The sequence below is a fragment of the Gavia stellata genome, chromosome 2 (genome assembly GCF_030936135.1).
Source record: "Gavia stellata isolate bGavSte3 chromosome 2, bGavSte3.hap2, whole genome shotgun sequence".
NCBI lineage: Eukaryota > Metazoa > Chordata > Aves > Gaviiformes > Gaviidae > Gavia > Gavia stellata.
Window position 1 is genome coordinate 83,687,031 of NC_082595.1, and position 21,942 is coordinate 83,708,972.

Here is a 21,942-nt window from a genome sequence, read left to right on the forward strand (position 1 = left end):
AAACCTCTTACAAGGTTCCAGCTAAATCAGTCCTTTTCAGTTTGGGTGCGGTATTGTTAGGTGGCATTTGAGTGAATCTACACCTCAGCAATCCATCAGTGTGTAAACACTACAAATGATGAACTTAGCTTTGAAATAACAAATTAAAACATTATTTTCTCTCATTTATTTGTTTGCTTTTGTAGTGAGAAAGCTGTAATTTAAAAAGAATTTGTTTATGTTCTGTCTGATTGTGTAGCAGGCATATTGAATTTAAATATCATTAGGTTAGAATTTGCCCTGCTGAACTGGTAAATACAGTAATTTACAGACAATTAGCTGCTTGCTGATGTCTTTCAGATGCTGATCACCATGAAAGATATCCCCAGTGCCAGGTCTGCGCAAGCAGTTCCTGCCATCCTCCCACTGCTGCCTATTCATCTGGACCTCAGATTTCATAGGCTCATTTCAGCAGTAAGTAAAGATTTGACATTGTTGGCAAATTTACAGCTATCTGGTGCCTGAATTACAATGATGCTGTGCAGTAATCTGACTAAAGCAAACTGGCAGAAAGCATGTAGTCACATCTCAGACCATCTAGAATTTTGCAGCTGTCAAGAGATTGCCTACTCCCAATACATTTATAAACTAAAACATGTGAAACTATTAGAAAACAGGCTTGTTTGTTCTGTTCTCATTGAACCTCATGGTTGTGTATTTGTCAGTGTTGTAACCATCTGAACTTGATCTACGTCTTTCCTTGGTAGGGATCTAAAACCCATTGCTTGTCAGTATCTGGTTTATCATCTGCGCTATCTGAACCACTAGTGATTGTTTCTACAGAGCATGATATGCCTCAAAGTCCACACGTCCAGTAATCTGCCTGGCTTCCAAGCAACATTATTTAATAACACTGATGAAAACCAGGGATATTCCACAAAATAATGACTACAGTGTTTAAATTCCTCTTAACAGTCAAGGAGGAAGTACACTCATATACAAAACTTGCAGAGAAATTAAGAAGAGCTACACAGCTTAAAAAAAAGGGAAATAGTTTATTATCAGCATGAAACCTCAGTAGTATTGTCTTTTCTGAACTAACTACTAGTTTTCGATGGTTTCTAAATCCTCCACTACATTCAGGGGGCATAATATAAACTAAAGCATTAGTAATAAAGATGTGAAAGCATCTCTGCGTCTATTTTTTTCCTTTTCCTGCCTACCCCATCACATTCCCTTGGCTATTTAACAGTACAGCACCTCCTTATCCATTAAGAAAACACATACTAAATGAATAGGCAAAACTCCAGTTCAGCCTCATCTCTGGAAGTAATGAAGTCCACTAACATGGGCTCCATGTGCCTTGCTAATCATCGAATCATAGAATCATTTAGGTTGGAAAAGACCTTTAAGATCATTGAGTCCAACCATAAACCTAACACTGCCAAGTCCACCACTAAACCCTGTAACCCTGTCCCTAGATGCCACATCTACACTTTTAAATACCTCCAGGGATGGTGACTCAACCACTTCTCTGGGCAGCCTTTTTCAATGCCTGGCAACCCTTTCAGTGAAGAAGAGGACTGCAATATATTGAATCAAGGTCCTTTTCATCTGGAGTTTTAATCGTGAATATGGCTTTAGGATGCAATCATCTCATCTCTGGAAATCAGACTGACCCCATCACAGGGAGGTGATGGTGCCCCTGTACTTGGTGCTGGTGAGGCCTCACCTCGAATATACTCTGTTCAGTTTTGGGCCCCTCACTACAAGAAGGACATTGAGGTGCTGGAGCATGTCCAGAGAAGGGTGATGAAGCTGGTGAGGGGTCTGGAGCACAAGTCTTATGAGGAGTGGCTGAGGGAACTGGGGTTGTTCAGTCTGGAGAAGAGGAGGCTGAGGGGAGACCTCATCGCCCTCTACAATTACCTGAAAGGGGGTTGTAGAGAGGTGGGTGTTGGCCTTTTCTCCCATGTAACTAGTGACAAGACAAGAGGAAATGGCCTCAAGTTGCGCCAGGGGAGGTTTGGACTGGATATTAGGAAAAATTTCTTTACTAAGAGAGCGATGAGACACTGGAATAAACTGCCCAGGGAAGTGGTGGAGTCACCATCCCTGGAGGTGTTCAAGGAACATGTGGACGAGGCATTGTGGGACATGGTTTAATGGGCATGGTGGTGTTAGTTGATGGTTGGACTTGATGATCTTACAGGTCTTTTCCAACCTTAATGATTCTGTGAATTCTATCATATAAGAGTAAAATAGTCGTCAGATGACAAGAGTTTCTACACATTGTCAGAGTTGGGACAGCATCAAACAAGTACTTTCATCACTAGCTTGCAACCACTATCCAACCACTGATAAAAAGTCCAGCCATATCTTTTGTTTTAAAATATGCTTACTTTAGAATAGGAGTGAAGTGCATAATTCCAATGAAAAAACAGTTGAGTTCTTGTGTCAAAGAACAACTTTGTTAGATCAGAACAAACGTGTCTAGCTCACTGATCTGTCTCTGACAATGGCTACTAGTAGATACTTTGGGAAAGACAATAAAACAGGGCAAGCACAGAATGATTTTTCATGTGGTTATACCTTTATAACTTCCAGCAATCTGAGACTCGGGGACTTTCAGAATGGAAGTCTTCCATGAATTCTTCCATTAATTTTGCCTAATTGCTTTTTGAGCCCATTTATACTTTTGGCATCCACAGCATCCTATGGCAGTAAGTGCTACAATTTAATTATGTGTCACATGAAAAACGCTTTGTTCTAAATCAGTTGCCTGGTAATTTCATTTTATTTCACCTTGTCTTTGCGTTATGGGAAACAGTGAATAGTTATTCCCTATTCACCCTCTCTATGCCTTTCACAGTTTCTGCATACTTCTCTCCAATTTCTCTATGTTTATTTATTTTCCATACTTAAGAATCTTAGTTTATATGATCTATCCCCAGGTGGAAACATTCCAAATCCCCAATTATCCTTATTTTCCCATTTTACCGTGTTCCTTTGGAGTAGAATCAGAGTGCCTTATTTCCATTTGATTCTCTACTGTTTTCATAATAGTTCTTGCTATTCTATTTTCTGTTTTGATCACTTCTGAACATTGAAAAGTTGTTTTCAGAGAACTTTCCATAGGATCTACTTCCAGCATCACCTTCCTCCTGGTCATTTGAAATCTATTATTATGTTTGTCAACTTATGGTTTGTTTCCCTTCACGATGATAGGTATGAATTTGCATTCATGAAGGACGCATTTTATTTGCCACCCTATCATGCAGCTATTCTGTATCATAAGACCATTCTGCAACTTTTTCTTGTCAGTTCCAATGCTGACTCTTGTATTTCATTTTGTATCTCTTGGAGTTTTTTTGCCTCACTACTTACCCCTTAATTAGATCATACAAGTATATGTTTAATATCATATGTCTAAACACAGATACCTGAGGGACTTTGCTGGTACCTTCCTTCTTTGCGAAAAATCTACTGTTTATTCCTAACCCTTATTGATTGTTCTTTGATCAGTTACTAATCCATAAGAGGACTTTCCTTCTTCCTCCCTTGACATTGAACTCTTTTAAAAGAGCCTTTGTCAAAGAATCTTTTGAAAAACTTCTTGAAAATCTAAATTCATTGAGGAGTTTCAATACTAATTCCTTGAGGTAATTATTGCTCATGATAATAGAAATAATTTATAGTTCTCGATCAGGAGCTAGGATTCAGCCATGTTTATGCTGCCAATAAGTCCAGACTTGACACCTGTCAGTGTCTAATCTGTCATGTAGAAAAGCTCAGGGAAGTAGCAGGAAGATGGTTTTTGAGTCTCTCCAGGTAATGTTTTCAGTTGCCCACCGTTCTGTCATTCCAGTGGAGGACAGTGGGCTAAACAATACTCCAAACTCCATGTTGGTGATTGACATGGGAGGATGAAAGCTGGAAACTATATATTTTAAAATCACAATTCAGGTAGCCAGTGTCTAGAGATCCACAGTAACTACCAATTTAGAGGACATGGATATCACTGTAACCAGAGATAAAAGTCAGTATGCATTTCACTGCAAATCTTCACTAATATGTCTTGATTGTGAAGACAGAAGTAGTTTTCTAAGAATGAATAACTTCATGGAAAGGTACCCTATAAAAGGGCTCGGCAAACTGATGAGAAGCTAGGCTGGAATAAGGTTTTGATGAATCTCTTCCCATTCTCTTGGACACCAAGACTACATTTTGTATTTTTTATAGTCTTGGCTCCACAAGGTATTGTGTTTCCCCAACAGAGATATTTTTTTCTCCTGTAGCCCTTTTGGCCTCTTCTCTACTCCTTAACCTTATAGGCTGGACATACTAGTGTACATTGATAACAGTGATCCATTTGGGATCATGGGATAACAGAGAAGCAGAGATGTCACAAAATGTGAATGTATATAGTCTCAACTGCAGGAAATAGGAACCAAGTGTATCTCGGTTTCAATGTGTGAAACTTGACAAGTCAAAGAATACCTAAATTTAATCAAAGAGGCAGATGCAATCTTGCCAAACCTTCTAGTGTTTTCCTTTGAAATTTTACTGGCTGATAGCCATTCTTGATTGGAAACAAGACAGAATTTAATCTCTGAGCAATAGACAAAATTTACTATGACCCATCTTTAGAGTTATTGTGGAGACTGAATTTCTTTGTCTGGGAAAAGATGTCAGAATATTATGTGTGGTGTCTGTCAAATATCAGCTGGTTATGAGTAGAAATATTTATGCTTGGATGAAAAATACCAAACTGAGGAAAGGTTTAGATGGGGAATGGGAACTGGAGATTGCTTCATGAGAGATGACATCTTAGAAGAACAAAGCAGTTTTAAATATCTGTAACTGGCCTGTTCTTAAAGGTGTAATCTGCTAAAACATGCATAAATAATAAATGAGGGTTTTAAGGGGCTGAAATTCTTTACAATTTATAGAAGAAAATACATCTGAATAGAAATATGTAATAAAGCTGCACTGCTTCTTAATCTACCATCCAACATAAAAGAAACATAAACAGGTCTAGGTATTTAGGCTTCCTTAACTCTATTGAACCTCTAGAGCCTCATTATGGTTGTGTTTTGCCTCTTGGACTTCAGTTACGCACCTAAACTTGGACATACTTGTTATACACATATGATTCAAAGTCTTGTTATGCAAGATAGAGTTCATTACAGAATAGAGCAGAATTGTTGACTTCAAGTCAACACTGAATTTTGAGATTAGGATAATAGAATAAAAATTCATGAGGCACATTCATTAGCTTTTCCACAGATAAGGTCTTGCTGACAGAGTAGCATCCTGTTAAATAAGCTCTCTGACAAATGTAGTCTGTTTCTGTTACCAGAGTAATCCTAATTTATCCAAACATATTTAATGTTCAGATATTTCACAAATAATGGCAACAAATAACTTGTAAGCTAAAGTGTTTTCTTTGTTGCTGCATCCAGTATTTTTCTAGTCACTATATTTGGCAACCAGAAAATTACAGTTGATTTCCTACCAGTTTGCTATTCAAGCAATATTTGGGGCAATTCCCAATTCTGCCCATTTCTTGTTCCCTAAACAGTCCTGGCCAATATGCACAGAATCTTCTTCATGTCAGTATAGATGAAGGTGTGTAGAGGTTACAGTCACAAGGTATTGTTTCAGCTGCCTGGTTGGAAGACACACTTACTTATGAAGACTATAGTGAAAAAGGAAGAGTAAATTTTATGCTTTCAGTAAAACTTTAATTGAATCAGAATTCACACTAAAATTTATTAGACTGTCAGAATTCAGAGCCTTCTTATTTATCAATCTGTAGTCCTTTGCATATGTGTGAAGAGCATTACAGACTCATGAAAAACTAAAGAATCCATGTTATTAAACACTGCATGTACATATGGCTCTTCTTGAAATGAAGGTAAAGAAAGGAGGAAAAAAAGGAAGTGAGAGGATAAAGGAACACTAGAAAACAACATAATCTGCTGAAAGCTTCGTGGTATCTCAGATACAGATTCCTGAGCTCACATGTAAAATCCTACATTTAGAAAACCAGCTGAGCCTCCTATTAGAAGCAATTATTGTATCTTGCAGCTACGCCTAGTATTATTATTTGCACAAGGATTGTAAAGAAGGATTATTTCTTTGTGAAAATCTAGACCAAGGTATAATAACTTAGTTTCATTTCTTTACTTTCAGTGCAATTTCTGAAAGTCTTAGCTGATATGAAAGAACTCAGCCATGATACGTTCTTCCCTTGAGACAACCCATGTTCATTTAAGAAAGGCTTAAGTCCCCAGCTGGGTACCATTGAGTCTTGTTTGCCTCTCATTTAGCACAGGCTGCCAGGCTGCCTTGCACAGCCTTTGGAGAGGGAGAAAATAGGTGTGTGTACTGCATTCAGAAGCAAAACAGAAAAAAAAATGCTTGATTCATACCAGGGAACAATTTTGGAGATGTGTAAGTATTCACATATATTTTTCCCTCAGAAAAGCATACAGAATTCCCAAAGTTTATACAGATAAATGTTTTCTAACCCTATTACATGCCCAAGCAGCTCAGCAGTTCACTGTCTGCAGTAATTTGAATCTGAAACTGAGTAACTTTTGCCCTTGTTCTGGTTATTAGTATTTTTGGAGGATACAAGCTGACTTTAGGGATTCCTAGTTTCTTTAATGTCATCTGACATCCATTGATTGTGCTGGCCTGGACTCTACAGCTACTCGTTTGACCTGCTTATATTTATTTGTGGGACTGATGTCCAGTCCAGAGATTTAAACTGTACTTGATCCTCCTCCTGCCAAAAGTAACTATAATAGAACCCAAGGTATTAAGGGTCGAAAAGCCTGGATATTGACTGGGATTTTCCTCCTGCTGTGAGGAGCAGTGCAGTAAGCTCCCTGCCCTTCAGTCAGGTTCAGCTGCTATGGATAGATCAGACCCACTTAGCATGTGGATGATGTGTGGGAATAAGGCTGACACATATAGGAACACAAGACCATAAAGTAAGTAGATCTCCCAACAAAAATAGTCAAAATTACTTTATTTCAGATTTCAGGGCATTTATTATTCTTAATATTATCTTATAAGTTGTTACAGGGCTGATGCTGTTTAGACTATGTCTAAAAGATGTGCAAATCCCAAAAAAGGATAATTCCTATCTATTCTGCTGCAGCCTGCTTTCAGACAAGTGTAGACAGTGGTATGAGTGACAAGTCATTCTGCTCATGACCTTTGTGGAAATAAAGCATGTGGAGAAGGAAAGCACACCATTCCACTGGGCTGTGAAGACAGAGCACAAGAGAGATCTTGACCCTGTAGACTATTAATTAGGGCGTGCACTGGGAGGACAATGACCTGGATTTTGAAATGTTTCTGTGATGAATGTTGGTGTTAGAGCATCATAGGTAAAATATGTAAAACACCTCTGGATAAGGATCAGTGCTTAGAGCTCTGTTTAATCTCTTATTCACCCAAAGGAGTGTTTTTCCCTACTTTGTCGGGTCCCCTCTTGCATTTGTGCTGTGTGGCCAAATAACTTTTATGTTCTTCTGTGTACAATGACAGTGCCAGCAAAACCAATGGTGAGTACCATTTTTATCCATTTAGTCCCTTGTCCCGTGCTTAAGGTACAATCCAAAGTTATTTGGGCTTAAATTTCCTCAAGTAGTGGAGAGTGCTGAGGTTGCACATCCACCTCACTAAAGGAGACGTGACATCAAACTAATGTTCATGTTTAAAATTTAAAGGGCAACTCTGTGTCCTCAGCCTTCATTTGTGTTTTAAATATAGTCCTCATTGCCAAATTCTTCAAAATGTGGCTTTAAAAACAAACCCTCCACAGATAAGTCTGAGCTTTCGATCTCTGGGGATAAGTGAACTTAACTGCAGGTTTGAAAAGGCACCGAATCTCCAAAAGAGAGACCAGCCCCCCCTTTTTTTTAAGTGATTCCTTTTGGCTGGCTTTAGAAAACTTCCTTTTAACACGTATGTTGGGGGGGAGGGTGATTCCATTATCTATATTCCTACCTCTTTCTATAGGCTATTTACAAAAACAGAGTATCTAACAGAAGGTTATGTGGTGACCAGGTACTTAAGCTAGACATTGTAGTGTTTATTTTTAATAAATAATTTCTGTACATTTTAAAGCTTTGTGACTAACACATATTTCATCTCCAAAATTCACAAATCTGTAGAATTTAAGAGAGAGTATCTCAGAGATATCTGTGTTCCCAGCTCATCTCAGAAGAGCAGGATAACTGCTCTACATCTCACATTCCTTGGCTGCTTCTCTTCAGAAACAGCAGATCTGTATACATTTTCCATTATACAAGGCACTGTCTTAGCCAGTGAGCAGAGGGGATGTTGGGTAACGCTAGGTCAGATCCTAGGGCAATTAAGAAAAACACTTTTTGTTTTAAATTCAGTGCCAGGAATTCTTATTACTAGAAAATGTTTGATGGCAAAGAAATAAAACAACAATTATGTGGGTTGAATTTTACACTGAGCTGAAACAGTATTCCAGAAATATTACTGGAGATAAACAGCCAAAGGGGATTTCTGATAATCAGGTGTGATTTCCAACTGAAGAATTAAACCAAAATGATACAGATGCATTTTGCTGCCTTTTGTTAACACACACTTCCTTTGTCTTTCCTTTTCCATTTTTTTCTACTGCTTATTACATTTATTGTAGTGCCTTGAGCTAAGCTTACTGTGGGCAGAAACTAACTTCTGCTGGGGTAGAAACTGGCTTTCTATTTTATACTTGTACAGCACCAGCAACACAGAGCTTAACTGAAACACCTGTAAGGGTTAAATAATAATAGTTTAATACATGGCAAGATAAGAAATTATGTCCAGTGTTGGAATATATGTAGTACTAAGACATATAATAGTCTTTTAGAAGGTTTTCAAGGTAGATAAAAGAAATGTAACATCAAATAAAACTTTCTACTGTCAGACTTGTACAAAATGTTTTTGATGCCAGTGATACTGGTATAACTGCTGGACTGATTTTTTTTTTTTTTCTTGTAGGAAAGCTGCAGAAAAGAAGGACTTGTAATATGTATTACAGCTGCTTCATGGTGAGAGCGTCAGGGCCCTGAGAGCACCAATTGGCCTTAATGGCCTTGACCAGTCTCACCTGTACCCCCACCCTCTGCCCCAGGGCTCCCTGTCCTTCATTTCTGTCCTGAAGCCTGACCGGTGGTGTAGATGTGTCTGTCTCCTGGATGGACCTCAGACTGATGCTGTAGGTGGCTGGTCTCCTGCATGGACCCCTCAGATGTATGTCTGAGTCTGCCTCTAGCCCTGCCTCCTTTGCTCCTGACCAAGTTCAATGGATGGACACTGGACCTGGTTCATCTCTTGCTTTGTCTGTGGCTGTTGAGGGACCTTGCTACTAGCCCCTGTGGGACTGTGCCCTGATGATGAGGCGCTACCTATGCTGCGGTCACCCTTGGCTCCCAGCTTGCCTTCCTGTGGTGGCTGCCTCTCACTGTGCCTGAGCATGTGTTTCATCTCTGTTTGTAGCTAGAACTGGTAATTTCAAGGGGAAATTTTTGCCAAAATTGCAAAATGAAAAACCAGCTTTGCAGAGAGATAATAGTCTTCTGCTGGTTTAAAAAAAAAAAAGGAAAAAAAGGCAGTCTTTTTACCCACAGAATGCTTAAGCGCAGCTTTTTAGTGACTAATTGTTTGCTTTGCATAACTTAATACTGTCATGTTGAAACATTCGATTGAAAAAAACCATGTTTCCAGCTGAAAGGGAATAGTAATAGAAATGAGCTAAGGGTAGTGTTTGCTGCAGTGTTCGGTATATGCTCTCCAAGGATGTGGCTATGGCAGAAGAGTTTATGAACAATTCAATATTCTAAAGTAATTTCTTTGACCTCCAGGATGCGTGGTGTTTCTTTAGCATTTTGTTTTGCTTTTTGCTAATCAGTTTCTGCATCAATAATGCTGGCTGCTTTGTTCTACTATAAACCCTGGAGTTTCTGGAGTGCTCTGTGTCTTTGTGCCTGAATGTGGGCATGTGTGTGCAGGTGACTTAGAAAATGATACCCCAGCTTTGCACCACTGCTTAATTCCTGGAAGGGAAGCTCCTTGTGCCACATCCTGTCACAGCCTACGAATATGACCACGTGTGTTCCTCTTTGCCTTAATAAAGCAAGAAAAAAATCTTTAGAAAGCTTACAGCAAAGGGAGATGATTGTTTAGCAAAAAAAATATTTTCTTTACTGACCTCAGAAAGGTACTCAAAACACATTCTAATATAAATCTTTTGCCTGCAAAAACCTCAGACTCTTTGGGTGAGGAATGCAAATGAAATAAAAGGCATCAATCAGGCTATGAGCAAACATCCCTTCTGAATCTACCTGTCTCAGCTGAAGCCATTAATGGCCACAATGGCCACACCTAGTTGTTTATGACTTGGCTGCCAAAAGGCTTGTGCATTCATTTCGTATTCTACTTTCAGGCAAGATCGACAAGACAGCCAGTGACAGTGGTGATAAAAGACTGAGTACCAGCCCAGACACCTTTGCCTGAAGTAAATTGGGGATTGCTCACAGGATTCCTCCCACAGCAGGGTTGTGGGGTCAGCAATCTCCAACAGACAGATGGGAACAACCAGCCTGGGACTGCCAATGTTTTCAACTGCCTAAACAAAAGTTCACTGTGGCCTAATTTGTTAGCTTTGTAGTGACACCTTTTAGCTTTCGTGTACTTTGTGACCTGAGCTACATTATGTTTGTTTCGGATGTGGTGCAAATATAGCAGAATACAAATGTACTTGATGGTGGGCATTAGCAAATTAGGTGGTGATGAGTAATCTGTGCTTTCAGATTCTTACTGAGAACAGTTCTGAAACACTTACAGCTTAACAGATGTGTCAAACAGAAAATAAGCTATATCAAAGTTGAATATTAAACAATAATTATCTTGCAATTTGATTAAAATAAATTTCAACTGCCAGTTGCTCGTCCTCCACATTTCTCAATATCATCTCTGAGGTGAAATCTGTGAGCCTGTCTTCTAATTTAAGATGGCTAGATTGGGATAACTGGCATTTTTTTACCTCCTTTTTTCTTACGTGTATCTGAATATTTGATATGTATAAATACATATTAGATACACACTTTTATATACAAAAGTGGACTATTTACTTGTGTTTGTTGTGTGCTACTCATGTTTATGAAGAATACAATATCAGGATAGATATCAAATCTTCATACATTTCACTGAAATACCAATGAAAATTTAATCTGATTTATCATCTCTTAAGAATTCTTCCTTCAGTTAAGTTGCGTTAACACTTTCTGTTCATGGAAGATATTATACAACAATCTAGTGTGTGATCCTACGGATGTCAAAGACGGTACGTGCTGCCATGGGTAGATAGTATTTGTGATGATGCAGTTGTATTATTTTTAGTGACTTTAGAAGCTCCAACAGAATGATACAGAGAAAAATAATTGCAGAAAGTTAGCTAAATGCAGTGAATTAGCAAAAAAATCAAGCGTAAGGGTCTACCTTTGACTCAGTTATTGGTTTTTGTTTGGCATTTCACATAGATCTGATGTGATCTTTCCTTTCTAAGTCAGATGTCACTCTTACAAGATGCCATACGCATTCCTGCCAAGGTCAGCAACCTACACAAGCCCCAAAAAACAAGCTACAAAACTCTAATCAATGTCAAATGAGCCTAACAAAGCAGACAAATTTTTGTAAGTTTTTTTCTGTAGTCTAATTGAGGATTGATTTGTGTTACAGAATATTTTCCAACGGACAGAAAAAACAACTCTATTGATTTGTTACCACATCTTACTGTTTCTAAATATCTTAGAAGGGCAGTTGTTACTTTACAGCTATAGCAGGTCTCTCCCTGAGGAGCCAATCTCTGGCAGTTTTCCATTGTGTTATGCGAGCCAGAGTTGCTTTTGACCTCTGAAGAAAAGGTGGAGGTTTCCAAGATTTACAAAAATATTTTCAGCAAGATAGAAACTGGGCATAGCCTGGTCACCAACTCTACACTTTGTTCAATGGCTGAAACTCTGGCATGGAGAGACGCACAGCAGGCAAGTACATCCCCTTGGGGTTTCCCAGTGCTGAGTTCCCTTTGAAGGAATACCTACCTTTGCTCAGCAGCCTGAGAATTAGAGCACTTGCCCAGGAAATGCAAGACCTTGGCCATCCCCCTTGTTCTGGGAGATGCTGAATCCACACCTTCCTTGTCTCAGAGTCTGAGGAGCACCTGGTTGCTGGATAACCTACAGTGCGGATGAAGCTGGACCACTGTGCAGAAAAGACTGCAAAAAATTAATGGAGTCAGGAAGAGAAAAGACTCATGGGGAAATGTCTATTCCAAATACTGTTTATGCTTTTTACCCCATGTCTCTTAAATGGGTATTGCACAGGCAGAGCTCAGATCAGGAACCAGAATGAGAAACACTGTCTCAAAAAGACTGTAGGCATACATGCCCTCTTGTTTGCCCTCTCAGGCTACTGCACAGTATAAGACACCAAATGTGGACAAACTGGGTATAGACAAGGACCTGAGGGTCCTGTTCCAGCCCAGCAGCTGTAACAGTGGTTGCAGGTGAGGGAATCTCAGCAGCGTTAAGAGGTCATTTCTGGTTCAGGCACATTCAGTCCCAAAATCCAGACTGTAGGTAGGTGGGATTGATTTTGGCCTCTGTGACACTAGTCCACTTGAATTTGTCCATGAACTGTTGTGTTTCACAAACTATGTGTAATATTGTTGGACTTCATTGAAGCCCATGGGGAAAATGTTGTGAAAACAGATGTTAAAAATGGAGTTTATTACAGATACAGGCCTATTAAATTGAAGGACATTAAGTGGGGAAATAAGTTATTGAGAAAAATCAAAAATAACAGAATTCTCTTGGGGAGAAATCTATTTTCTGCTCAGCCACAAGCTCAGTAATGGTGAGATATGATCCATTTGATGCAGTTTGAAATGTAAAAGCACTCGTATTAGATCATGTTGTACGAACTCTACACTCTAACACTGCATTTAAAAATAAATATTGCAGTGTTGTACAAGAACCACATACACAAACTTTTCTTCTCTGGGAAAGTTCAGCACCTCTTTGTATAAAGAACTGATTTTATCACCTCAGAAAGTTTTTCTAAAGCTAGTCACAGTTGTCAGGATTTTGCAAAAATACTTATGTTGTGTTTGTCCTCATTAGCAAGCTAAAAGGTGCTCCTCCTTAGCATTCAGAACCAACTACAACACTTCAGTGAACAGATTAATAATGAAGAGAAAATGGGAGAAAGAAGCTTTCCATCCTTTAGAGATTGTTTAGATATGAAGAGATTAATAGCAGTCACTGGGGGATCTGAACCAAGAATTTATCTTCAAAAACTTCCCAGGTGATAATAGCACAAAGAAGTCAAAGCCAGATTTAAATAAAAATTTTGTGGAGTCCTATGGGCAGTTCCAGGTCCTAAGATCCAAGAACCCTCATATTTTAAATCCAGATGTGAATCTTTTACAGTGCAGACCCAGGCTAATTTAGCAACCTTCAGTTTAATGCAGTCAAACCAATCTGGGCATCCACATTTAAAAAAATTTTTTTTTAAGTTTTTTTTATTGTTTTTTTTTTTTTTTTGTCAAACAGAAATGAGGTTTATCCAATTGTATGTGCTGAGGTTACTCCACATATATGGTGATTTTCTGAATCCTCCCTAATAACTGGAAAGTCTTGTCTGATTTCTATTACATTCGTCAAAATGGTAGAGATCTCAAAAATAATTAAACTCCAAGTTTTATGCAAATAATTGAATAGTTAGAGGAGGGCAAGTCTGTTAATTAAAGCCTGCAGTAGAGATTTGTACTCTATTAGAATGTGCATGAAAAACCAGTCTGGAGCCTGGAATGAAAAACTTCATTTGGACAGCACAGTTTGTGAAAAGCAGTGCTTCAAGTGCTCATATCTGGCCAAAGTCAATCAAGTACAAGGCACAAATTTATAGGAAATGAAGCTTTATTAGCTTCAATGTTCAGGGAGAGATTTGTTTTACTTAGTAAACAATTTATTCCTTCATTTTTTGCAGTCTGCTATGCCTTTTGGCTGGATTTGGGAGCAGAAATGTAGTAACACTGTGAGAAAGGCCAAGGCATTTCTGAGCCAGTCTAAAGCAGAAAGTCTGGGCAGTCATGTGAAAAGAAATTTGTTATGAGATTTGCAGCCCAGCTTCTAAATCAAATAGGTTTTGATAATAAGCATCCATTATAGTGTGTCTTGTTCCAGTCTTTCTTTGGGTTGTTTCTAGATGGTTGTGACCTTAGTATAAGATATATTCATTCTAATTATCTAGTCTAAGACTTTTCTCTTTCCTTGATACATCATTTACAAAGAAATCCCCATTGCTAGGACTTAAACCACTTTGTTCCTTCTTCACAACTCTGATTGAGAAAAAGCTTTTTCCTAATTGCTATATCAGAATCTCTGCTAACTATGTAACCATGTATGAGAGTGTCTACAAGGAAACTGTATAGATGTGCATATACATTTAGGCTTCATGAAGCCAAATCTATGAAATCTTGGAGCTCTTTCCAAATGCTTATGTCCAAGAAAGCCAACATCACTGAAACCCAACCACAAGATTTATCAAAGTGTAGTTTATGGCTGTGTCAGTGTTGCAAATGTACGATTGAGTCAGACAAATTTTTTTTCTCCTTTCTCCGTTGTTTTTCTGCAATGCCCAATAAATCAAATTTAATGTTTCTAGCATGCAAATGGTAGCCTCAGTAGCTACCATTTCAGCTTAAGAATATTTGCAGTGGGATTTCCTAAAAGGCTTCATAGATAAAAAGGCTCATTGTTTGAAGCCCAATTCATCTTTTGGTTAAGACTGATCAAAATAGTTTATACAGATTTTCATAAGCTTTTTGCTCACACTGTGTATTATTTGGCTTAGTGATCACAGCTGAAAAGCATGATTTTAATAAAGAAGTTGAATAAGTAGATTAAAGTAAGTTGCAGAGGCTGCCTCATTCCAATGGTAAACAAAGTAAACTAGTTTAATCAAGGTAAGATAGGTTATCTATAGCATGTGTGTTATTATTACTTCATTTGCTTATTGCTTTACATTCACATTTAAAGTAGCCAACATATCAGAGATGATAAGAAAGATTACTTTTTAATTACCAGCTGAACTCTTGATATGTTTTTACAATTTCTTCTGAGAAAGGAGTAAGGAGAGTAAGGAGAGCTGCTGCTGTAAACTGTAATTCTAATTAGCATCCCCCAAACACCCGGGAATCAATAATTTGCTTACAAGTGCCTATAAGGAATGACTGAGCTAATCCCTTTGAGTATACTGCTCATGCAAGGACAAATCCATGCTCCTGTGAATGCCTATGCTAACTACAGATTGATTTTTTTGACTCAACTATTTAGCATTAGATGAAAGAAGTGGTAGGAAGGAGACTGGTAATACTAGTATCTCAGGTGATGTGTGCAACGAGACACATAAGTGCAGGGTTGAACAGGTTCCCAGACTTGGAAATGGGAGGGAATTTTGCTCAGGGGTGTAGTGGTCACGGACTGCTGAGGATTTTGGAGGTTTTCTGGCTTTGTTAAAATCATGCGGGTATATTCCACACAATCGCATTCCTGCAAATGCTGGAGAGAAGGTGCTGGTGACCCCAGCTGCTCTTTGTCCCTGCTGCTGTGGCTTGATTCAGGCCTCCAGGATGCTGCTGTCTCTGAGCCGCCTTTGCTTCTTGGAAATCTCCAGCAGATATAAGATGACAAGTGTCAGAACATTAGTGTGGTCCCATGATTACTGGCAACTTTGATATTAATCAACAAAGATACGTACCAACTGAACACCAATGCCATCTTCCTGGGGAAGGAACAGTCAATCTCACTGGGCATTTTATATGTAAACGAACTCTGCTGCTTTTCTGTAGCATTTAAAGCTTCTCCAGGGTATTTCCCTAATGAAGAGTTTAAAAACATTCGACCCCTGGCCAAAGGTCTGGTTGTGTCACTAATACTGCAGCCCCAAATGTTTGAAAGCAAGTGACCTAGGGCTCTCTGAGTCTGAGGCTGAGCAAACAGGTCCCAAGAAAGTAAGATCTATTTAATCGCATCTCGTCATTGCAACAATATTTATGCAGAGACAGTGTTGTATTGTGATATTTTTATTTTTTTTAAAAAGTGTTTTTCCAGGTGAATGACTAATCTTGAAACCCGCGGGTCGCTTGGGATGCAGGTAACCATGGTTACTGTGTTGCCTAGCGACACCTGCCTTACGCTGCTGAGCGTGCTCCTGCTCATGCCACCTCTGCGCAGCACAGCCCCCGTCCGCTGCCGCCACAGACCAGCTCCCTTGACACAGAACAAGTTGTTTTGGGCTTATCTTGCAGTGCAGGAGATTAGAACTGGAGTTGGTGTATTTGTCTGAAAAAAAGAAAGAGAGAGGGGGCCAAACCCTGGTCTCTCTTACAGCAACACAAACCCAGTTGCAGCTTAAGGCAGGATCTGACTCAGTCTGTTGATGTAAGTCTTCAGTTGTGCTGTAAGACACAACTTTGCACAGAAGTTCTTTTGGGGCACAATTTAAAGTTATGAATTGGTTTCTCAGCTCAGACACATAACAAGTACTAACAAACTAGGGTCTGTCTCCTTTACTGGGTGAAACGCAGCATTACTCCACTTAGAAAAAAGTAATGCTCATTTATGCCATTTCAGAAACAGAAAATGCATTTATTTTATAAATAAGATTTAAAAATACACTTATGAAAAGTCTACGAGTCAGATTCTCCCAATTATGTCAATTTAATCTTAATTGCAAATTAAGAACAATAAATTTTACTGGACTTAGTTATGAAGGGCTTCTCAAATGCTGCTGTTTTACGCATGCCATGACTCACCAGCATCCAGTCTTGGTATGCAGAGGTCTGCGGTTGATGTCACAGCCTTGGGCTCTGCCTTTCAGAGCATTTTCTCAGAACAATGGCTTGCAACCGCTTTTCACCTGAGCATTCCGGACTGTATTTGTGGTCTAGCTGGACTGCTTACACAAACAAGAGGACAAATTGCTTATGTAAGTCAGCCACTTTTGGTGCAATCTTGTCTATCTGTAGATAGGGATGCCCTCGTCTTCCTCCTCAGCCTTCCCCTCTGCAGCACTCAACAAACTCATTGCCTTGCAGTAGGAACAGACGAAAAAAAATAGTTTCTGTGCTTACAGTCCTGAGGTTACCCTTCCAAGCAGTGTTCTGCTGAACAAGAGCTCCTAAAGGAGCTTTGTTTCTGGAGTATTGATATATTTTCTGCCTCTGATATGTACAGACGTGCCGCCCAGTTAATGTGCTTTTGCAGTAAGTTCTTGAAAGCACCATCGCTCTCCTTCAGTTAATTCTTGCTCGTGACTTCCTTGAGGTTAGTGCCACAGGTGGTGTCTCTTACGCTAAATCTCCTGGAGTAATAAGCTCAAGTCATCTGTAGTGCTAGATTATTAACCTGGTCCCTGGTTTGGGCTGGATCAGCTCAGACTCCTCCCAGCAGTTCTTGGGCACTACTTGAGAGTTAGTACAGAATAGAGGTTATTCCCTCTAGGCAGTTTGGAAGCAGCTACTGTGCTTTGGAGAGAAATAGTGGTCAGTAGTACAGACATAGGACATTCTGTTCTAGCCGGTTTCAGTATCAGAGAGAAGTTCTGGGCATGTTTAATCTTCTGTAAAGTAGTGTAGTGATTTATTTGGTTTATTCCAGTAAGTTGCTTACTCGCCACCTCTTGAGCAGGTTCAGCCTGATCACTTTTTGCAGAGATACAGACAGGTATAGGACTCTCATTCTGCTACATTTCCTGAGATTCATTTAGAAAATCAGAAACCTGCAAAAACTGTTGGCAGTTAGGGTGCAGATGTCAGCGGTTAGGGTGCAGATACTCTTTAAGCAATGTCTGTCATGGTGAACAATAAAGTTTCAGGGTGTTTTCCCATTTCTATGGGGATGCTAGACTGGAAAGGGTGACCTAAATTTACTGTGTGATGTTCATCTGTGTATATCTGTTAATTCTTGTGTTGTAATTAGATTGTTAGCAGTAGGGGGCTTGTAAACTGCATAGCAAATAGGGTTATGATTCAAGACTGCAAATAAGCTCTGCAGTTCAGAAAGTAAGGAAATAGCAATGGCCTTAGCCAAGCAAGGGGCCCGTGTTGCTCAGTGTGGTGCTAGTGTCTTTGTATAGTGAGAAAAGAAGGGACTTCTTGCTCACTTGGCATGTTGTCCAGAATCTTTGTAAGAAGTGCATTTCTCCTTTATTTCTGTGCCTTTTTCAGAGCCTATTGAAACTTTCATTGTTTTTCTTATTCTCTTTATTTTCCATTGTAATTGCATGTCAGGACCACTCTCAAATTACACCCTTCCTCTCTTTCTGTCTGAGTATCCTACATCCTATGCTTAGCATTAGAGTTGTATTTTTCTCTTTCTACATGCTGTTCCTTGTAAAAGGCTTCCTGGTTGAATATAATTTGTTTTTCTGTGTTAATTTAGGAAAACAGTTCCCCTTGCCCTGTTTGCAGTCCACATACTGATGCAACTTCCCCTTGTTTTGTTCCCAGATAAGTATTGCCACAGTACTTTAATAAAATGATGTAGGACTCTGTTTACAAAAGAGTGCTTCTGTGGTATTTTACTGCTTTCACAGGAAGCTTAACAGCTTTCAGAACAGTAAGTGGCAAATGTTTAGTGCAACATTATGCCAACTTGAGGACAAACTGTTCCTCTCAGGAATGTTTTCAGGCTTAAATGAGAGGAAAATCCCCCTTGCAGAATGTGAATTCTTGGAGGGGGCGGGGAGTCATTGCCACTTCTTTGCTTTGCCAGCAGCTCCAGTTCTCAAGCACCTTCCAAGGCTTTTTTAGATCAGCTGTAGTGTACGCTCAACAGCGAGGAGTGATAAAGCTGTGACTAGTTTTTCCAGAGGAGTGAGGATTCCTCTTTTGTGGATGAGGCAGTAAATCTTCCAGCCTGCCTCAGACTGCAAACGTTGGCTTGTGCCCACAGATGCTGGGAGGGTACTGGGGAGGGAGACAGGAGGCCATGGCAAAGATGTTAACGTGAGTAAGCAAAGACTAGCGGCGGAGCTGGAAACAATTTGAGACAGAACAATTCAGAACTTAAACAGTGATGAGTCAGACTGAAATATGTGGCACTTCAGCCACGAATGCGAGTCACACATCAAGAAGATAAATGGATATTAATGAATTAATGATTAGTTTGACTAAACAGTGAAAGGAGTTGAATTTAATACCATTCTCTCTGTAAATCCTCCTAAGCAGTAAAAAATCATTGGCAAGTGGGCTCTGCCCATCAGCGGTATTTTTCATCTCTGGACCTCAACCTCAGGTTAAAATACTCTGCTGGCTTTCTGTGGCTCTTGGGTCCTGGATTCATTAAAGGGGAACTGCGTGGCCGTTATCTGTAAGTGGATCCAGGACTTCCAGATAGGTGGCTGAGCCATACAGTGTGCTGGAGCCTGAAGGCACAAGAAAATGGGTTGTGTGCTTTCTATTTGATATGCAGTCTTTGGGTCAAGGCAGCACTTGGGTGCTCTAAAGCTGACAGGGTGCTCAGCTGATGCTGTGAATTTACCATAGGGAAAATACAGCGAGCTGCAACTCATGGCTCTCAAAGTCCCAATGGTGCCTGAAGACTTTGTAAAGTCTGAATGCATTTCAGCCCTGGATGCCCTAGTCCTCCACCTCAGAGATATGGTCTAATAAGGGGGTAAAACAGGAATAGAATGAAAAACTCGTCAGATGAAACCTGTGATCTGATAAAGAAATGCTGTTCTTCACTCTAGTAAGGGATGTCTCCAGTAAATCATGGGAAATATAGTCTGGCCAGGAAGCTTTATAGAAGACAAAGGCGGGTAACAACTTCTAGGTCACAAAGCTCCTGAAGCAGTAGTTAGAGGTCAGTATGTAGCAAGGAACACTTTTATATTCATGATAAAGTGAATTGTCGTGTTTCAGTGTTTTTCATTTCATTAAAAAATAATTTTTCTGTGGAACATCCATTTTTGCAGAAACTGTTTGCCATGAAAAGCTGTTTTAACAAAATTCCTCCTTCATATGTATGCATAGGCTTCAGCTATAGCTGATCAAGGGGGCAGGAGCGCTCCCTGGGAGGACCAACAGCCCAGGCTGGTGTGCTGCTGGTGTGCAGAGGGACCTTGTTCTGGCCCGGGTGCCCAGGTTGCCTTCAGGTGGAAGCTGGAGGGAGCTGAGGCATTCCCAGGTTTCAGCTGTGTAAGGTTTTAGATAGGGTCAGCATGTGCTTTCAGACCTGCTAGCTGGAAAGTGTCCCACAGCTTAAACAGCCAGAAAGCACCACTTGGTGACTTGGCCATGAATTGCAAACTTGGTAGGCAAATTACCTTTGCAAACCAGCAAAGCAGAAGACTTTCTAGATAAGGTACACTGGCCAGAGATAGGCCAAGAAGATTAATTTACATGACAATAAAAAGTTCAGAAGCAGACATTTCTGTGCTCCAAAATTTTCACCTTAATGTAGAACTAAATATGAGGGTTTTTTCCTATGAAAAAGAACCATTTTTCTGCGGAACTCATTAGTAATTTTATCTTCTGTGCTTCAAAACTGACAGGCAAAATTGTTAGACAGGTGAATTTCAGTGGGCCAGTACATGAAGAAGTAGTAGGTTTATACAGAAAGTATTGTAGTTTTCAAGCACATAGAAGCATTTTGGAGAAGGAAGAACTAGCTTCTAAGGCGATCCTTCTTGATACCTCTGGAACTAGACTGTGGACATGGAGTTCGGCAAGCTTTTGAGGGATTATTTGGAAAGTCCAAAAGATCCTTTAAATCATGTGGAAACCCTTCTTCAAATGGAAATTCTGCCTTAGTAATTAAAATGAAAGTGCATGGATGATGAAACTTTTGCTTTATATGTAAGAGGACGTACTGAGAAATGGAAAGAAAACATTACATTATGATGTATGATCCATTTTTCCTGTGGATTTCCAGCACCAGTAACTGTTTAAAGCTGTTCCCCCCCTCCCCCCCCAGGTGATCAAATTATGCCTGTGTTGAGTGATAGGAAACATGATAATGAGGACATATGTTATGGCCTCTACTTCTCCCTTACATCCTTGGCAGCAGTTAGTCTGTATTCATAAAAAGAATAGACTGGACTTGAAAATTAAAAACTGGGTTCAAGACCTTCATTATGAAAAAGTGAAGATTAAAAGGGCAGTAGCTTTGATTACAGTATTATGCCTCTGTAAATTAATGTTAAGTGTCTGAAGCTTCATTAGGCACAAAAATGTCAAAGATGGAGACATTTTCATAATGTTATTTTGCTCACTGAAAACTAACAATATGTTTTATTTGCATAGAAAATTAATTTCTAACAATGCTTCTTTCTTTGAGGCAGTTTTGCAATGGCTGCACCAACTTGTGTAACAAAATGAGAACAAGTATGCTAGTAAAATAAAAGTTATTGATTTGCTTTTTTTTTCTTTTGTATCTTCTACAAGCAGTATCCATATTCCTGCACATGACATTAAGACTCCAAAGCAGGACTGCAGGAAGCAACAGTAGTCTGAAAGCAGCAAAGGTCAGTAAGTTTTTGTGCTGTGCTGTTTTTAATTCATTTTTATTAAAAACAGTTGTGTGAAAGTTCTACTCCTGGCACTCATTTGTCTCCCATGTAAAATTATCATAAACATGTGTGTGAAAGTAGTATTTTTCATGACAGTCTACTGCAATGTCACATATACCTTTATGATGTTCATGGAAAAAGAATTCATTTATGCTGTAGTATTATGGTAGATAGTAACCATTTAGTAGTAACTAACAGATGTTTTATTGCTCTTCAAAGATGAAAATTGTTAAATGAATGTAAAAAAGTGGTGACGTTATGAATAATTATCAAAGAATAAAAATCCTG

General features: G+C 39.3%; 1 protein-coding gene across 1 annotated transcript in view; it reads left to right on the forward strand.

The window, feature by feature from the left end:
* Positions 1-339: 339 nt before the first annotated feature.
* The window catches only part of LGSN (lengsin, lens protein with glutamine synthetase domain), a 68,434-nt gene continuing 46,831 nt past the window's right edge, over positions 340-21,942 (forward strand). The window contains exon 1 of the mRNA XM_059835813.1: positions 340-453. Coding sequence (XP_059691796.1) covers positions 340-453 — 114 coding nt within the window. The remainder of the gene's footprint in view (positions 454-21,942) is intronic.